The sequence below is a fragment of the Populus trichocarpa genome, chromosome 1, assembly GCF_000002775.5.
Source record: "Populus trichocarpa isolate Nisqually-1 chromosome 1, P.trichocarpa_v4.1, whole genome shotgun sequence".
Taxonomy (NCBI): Eukaryota; Viridiplantae; Streptophyta; class Magnoliopsida; order Malpighiales; family Salicaceae; genus Populus; species Populus trichocarpa.
This window is the reverse complement of record NC_037285.2, coordinates 23641474-23645985: the sequence shown is the minus strand read 5'-3', so window position 1 is coordinate 23645985 and position 4512 is coordinate 23641474. Positions and strand designations below refer to the sequence as shown.

Here is a 4512-nt window from a genome sequence, read left to right as displayed (position 1 = left end):
TATTCAAATTTCTTTGTTTAACTCTTTCTTAGATCGTATTAGTATAGATTGGTTATGGTTGAATAAAATTCGTTTGGGGATGTGAATTTAGTTCTTAAGAGTTGCAATCATTGGCATCCTCGTTAGATTATTGTGAACAAGAGTGGGGAGTTATTAACTAACGATTGACAGGTCTCTTTAGTGTATGTTTTAAGAGAAGGTAATCAGAGTGCTCTCCTTCTCCTCCTTCTAGTCTCTGTGATGCTCTCCTTGTTGCAATCACATTATTTTGTGTAACCTGATTATGGTTACTTGTAGAGCTGAAGGAGAAAAGGTTGAAAACTTGAAAGCCAAAGCAATGAAATCCAAAATGAATGCTGATCATTTCTTTAAAACTTATAAATTTGAAATCCTCTTAGATATTCACATTGAACTCACTTTTAAACATATTATAAATTCATCAAAATTTTGAAAAATCACTAAAAAGATGGGGCACATATTCTGTTTCTACTGAAAATCAATTGAAAATAGTATAGGTGAATTTTATCCATTTTCATATAAATGCATTGATATTATTTTATGTTTGTATTTTAAAAGCGTTTTTGAAAAAAAATAATTTTTTTTATATTTTTTTCTTTGATTTAAATTAATATTTTTTTAATATTTTTAGATATTTTGATATGTTGATATCAAAAATAATTTTTTAAAAATAAAAAAAATATTATTTTGATATATTTCTAAATAAAAAATATTTTAAAAAACACAATTACATTTTCAAACAGGTCAAATCGATATGGTATATGGATATATGGTGATTTATAGCATAAATTGAAGCATTTTATACCGAGAGAAATTCATTGATGAACTAGCAAGGTTGACACATGTTGAAAGTGATATTGTTCATATAATAGAGATCAATATAATATAATTTCTTCTATAGTGATTTACTATATAAATTGAAGCATTTTAAACAAAAAATATATATATATATATATATATATATTGATGAATTGGTGAGTAATGACACATATTTTTTATCTTATTAAAATAGAATGAAAGCAGTACACTTCATGTAAGAAAGTGTTGAAACAAGATTTATCGATATTTATTTTAATATTTGATAAAAAAATATTTATTTTTAAAACAAGTCTATAATAATTACTAAACTCATATCTAGCACCTTATGGGTTTGGGCTGCATACCCTAGCTTAGATTGTACCCTAGCTTAGATTGTGGACATGAGCAAAGCACCTTATGGGCTTTAGATTTTGTTTAGCCTAATAACATGATTTAATGTTTATAGGTCCAACAAATGTTTTAATTCCAATTATATTTTCCCCTCATTAATATATAAGATATTTTTATTTCTCATTAATATTATAAGATAAAATGATTTTTCAACCTCTTTCCTTAAAAAAAAAAAGTTCATGAGCTATAAATACCTCCTGAACTATCAAGGTAAAAAATTCAAGATTAGACATTAAAAAATGCATTTATATTCATCATAAAAATAACCTTATTCTTGAAATTTAATGCTTTTCAATATATTTATTACTCTTTTTATATATAAAATTACTGACCTTACCCCACGAGAGTCCTCAAATCTCATAAAAAAGATATTCAGAGATATTTATCAAGTAATGTTTTTCTTTATTTTAAAATAAAAAGTTATTTAAATAAATATTTGATTAATCATAACCCAATCACCAAAATATAAATACACTGATTTAACCAAATTAATATGTAATAGAATATATAAAGATCTTACTTCAAAAAGAAACTCATTCACCGTATAAAGTAAATTGATAGTTTTTTTTTTTTAATAAATTGGGAAGTCTTGGTACTGCAAGAGTTACCATTTTTAACTCTCACCAAATAAAGGAAAAAGAAAAAAGAAAAAGCGAAAATTGAGAAAGAAGAATTGGAAGGGGTAGAGTGGTAAAGGAGAAAGGAAGGAGTTGAGGGAAGGGAAAGGAATTATCAGGTGCGGATGAGATAGAATCAGATGCGGAACACCACCATCGAGGGCACATTTCCTTTATATATATATAAAAGAAAAGAAAAAAACCCCACGTAGACGCTCTCCATTGCCTATTTATTTTCCAAAGCCAAGAGTCAGATTTTATCAAAGCACGCACCGAGAAAACCAGCCAGCAAATATCATCATCCTCTATTATTATAACCACATTTCCTGCTCTTTTCTACTCATCTCTCTCTCCCCGATATTTTCCTTCTCTCCAGTCTCCAAACAAAAATGGCCGATCAGCTCACCGAAGACCAGATCTCCGAGTTCAAGGAAGCTTTCAGCCTATTCGATAAGGACGGCGATGGTCTCTTCTCTTAGATCTCTTCTTATTTCGTCACCTCTTTCTTTCTTAGATCTGTTTCCTCTGTTATTTTCTCGTTTTATTGCAGTTTTTCTTCTTTTTAAGCGTGATCTGTCTCTCTTCTGCGTTTTATTCACATCGATTGGTCTTTTTCTTGTTTTTTTATAGAATTTTTCATTTCCTTGGGGATCTGCTGTGAAATGTGCTAGGGTTTGATCGCGATTTTTTTTTTAATATTTTGATTTGGTTCGGGTCGGGTTGACCGGATTGATTGATTGTTTTTTTAGACAATTTGAAAATGGATTTTATGTGTTTTGTAGTGGAATTTCTTTTTGCTGCTTTGTGCGAAATCATTTGCATTTGCGGTAGGGATGAGACTGATGATGTATCTGTTAATTTATTGCGCTGTTTCTTTTGTGTTTGAGAAATGTTGATGGATTTAAACTTTGGCAAACTTGCTTTGGCAAATCGTTGTTGGAACTGTAGGGATTTTTGTGTTTGATGATTAAAGTTGAGGTTCAAATGTTGCCAGAGTGTCGGCAGGCGAAGTGGTGGAGGGTGGGCGTTACTTTATTTGATCGTTGAATTGTAGCAGGAGCCAGAGGAATAATTGCCATATAATGTTTGGATATCTCTCAATGCTTGTTATATCATGTTAGGCGTTTTGTCTAAGTTTTGTGCTTATGCGGCTTTCCAAGTTTATTGTGTTTTATAACCCCATATGTTTATGGAATTAAAACGTTGCCGTGTTATTTTTTTAGTAATAAAAGGTTGGAACTTGATCTGCATTTGTCTGCTTTTCTTTGTATATTTTGCTGTAAATGCAGCTAGAATCCTTATTTTCGTTTCTATTTATGATTTATGTGCGTTCTTTGTGGTGGATATGCATGTATGTTTCCATCTTTTCACTTCAAATGATTTTTGCCCTTTCATTTTAATGATACCACATGCAATTTGTTGATTTTTGTGTATCTGAGTCCTCTATGAACACATCAACATCAGGACTTAATTTGAATGGTATTCATTTTCCGAACTTGATAAGGGGTAACACTAGCAATATGATAATTGTTTCTGATTTTACCACAGGTTGCATCACTACTAAGGAGCTGGGGACTGTGATGCGTTCATTGGGTCAAAACCCAACTGAGGCAGAGCTCCAGGACATGATAAATGAGGTTGATGCTGATGGGAATGGTACCATTGACTTCCCAGAGTTCCTCAACCTCATGGCCCGCAAGATGAAGGATACTGATTCTGAGGAGGAGCTCAAGGAAGCTTTCAGAGTTTTTGATAAGGACCAGAATGGCTTCATTTCTGCTGCTGAGTTGCGTCATGTCATGACAAATCTCGGGGAGAAGCTGACAGATGAGGAGGTTGATGAGATGATCCGTGAGGCTGACGTGGATGGTGATGGTCAGATCAACTACGAGGAATTTGTCAAAGTCATGATGGCCAAGTGAGGTTCACTCACCCAAAACCCAAAATCTGATGCATAAAACAAAAAAGGGAAACGGGGCAGATAAGTTTGATGAGAATTCCATTTCCCCTTGTGACATCTTCATTTGGTGTCATTGGCTTCATTGGGTTGTCCATTCTGTTGTTTGCATTGTTTTGTGGCACTTTTCCATAATGTCTACTTGTTTGCTCTGTTTCTTGTTCAGTAGCTTGGCGTGTTAGTATCTTTTCATTGGTGTTTGACATTTTCTTTCTACTTTTGGTATTATGAACCTAGATCAATTGGGAGAATTGGATGTTTTTTTTCATATGGATGACTAATTTTGTTGATATTTCAAACTTCATTGTCACTTTTCATGTATGTGGCGTTATTGGACATTTTTCTGTGCTGTAATGTCTTTGGCCATAATTTAATGCAATCTGATGTAGTGCCGTTGCTCATCTGTTAAATTTCACAGCAATAATTGCGATGTAAAAGACAATTTAGCTGCATATGGTAGGACAATTCGTTTCTGACTTTAATTGCATTTGCCCCTCTCCCCTTCTCTATGGAAACAAACTTTAATGTGGCTGTGGGCCGATCTCTTAAACCATGGTTAGACAACTGCGCTAGCTGTTCAATAAGCAAAGAATGATTATCTGAACCCCCTATTCAACAATGCCTAAGATGGCATGACTGTGGAGTTTCTCTGCTAGCCATTTGCTGTATTTGGCATTTCCTGGAGGTATATTTTCTACTTCAAACTATTTT

General features: G+C 32.8%; 1 protein-coding gene across 1 annotated transcript; it reads left to right on the top strand.

Annotated features, from left to right (window-relative positions):
• Positions 1-2037: 2037 nt before the first annotated feature.
• LOC18094942 (calmodulin) lies at positions 2038-4069 on the top strand. The gene is made up of 2 exons (XM_006369347.3): positions 2038-2309; positions 3393-4069. The coding sequence occupies exons 1-2, from the start codon at positions 2234-2236 to the stop codon at positions 3764-3766; spliced, it is 450 nt and encodes a 149-aa protein (XP_006369409.3). The 5' UTR covers positions 2038-2233; the 3' UTR covers positions 3767-4069.
• Positions 4070-4512: the final 443 nt, after the last annotated feature.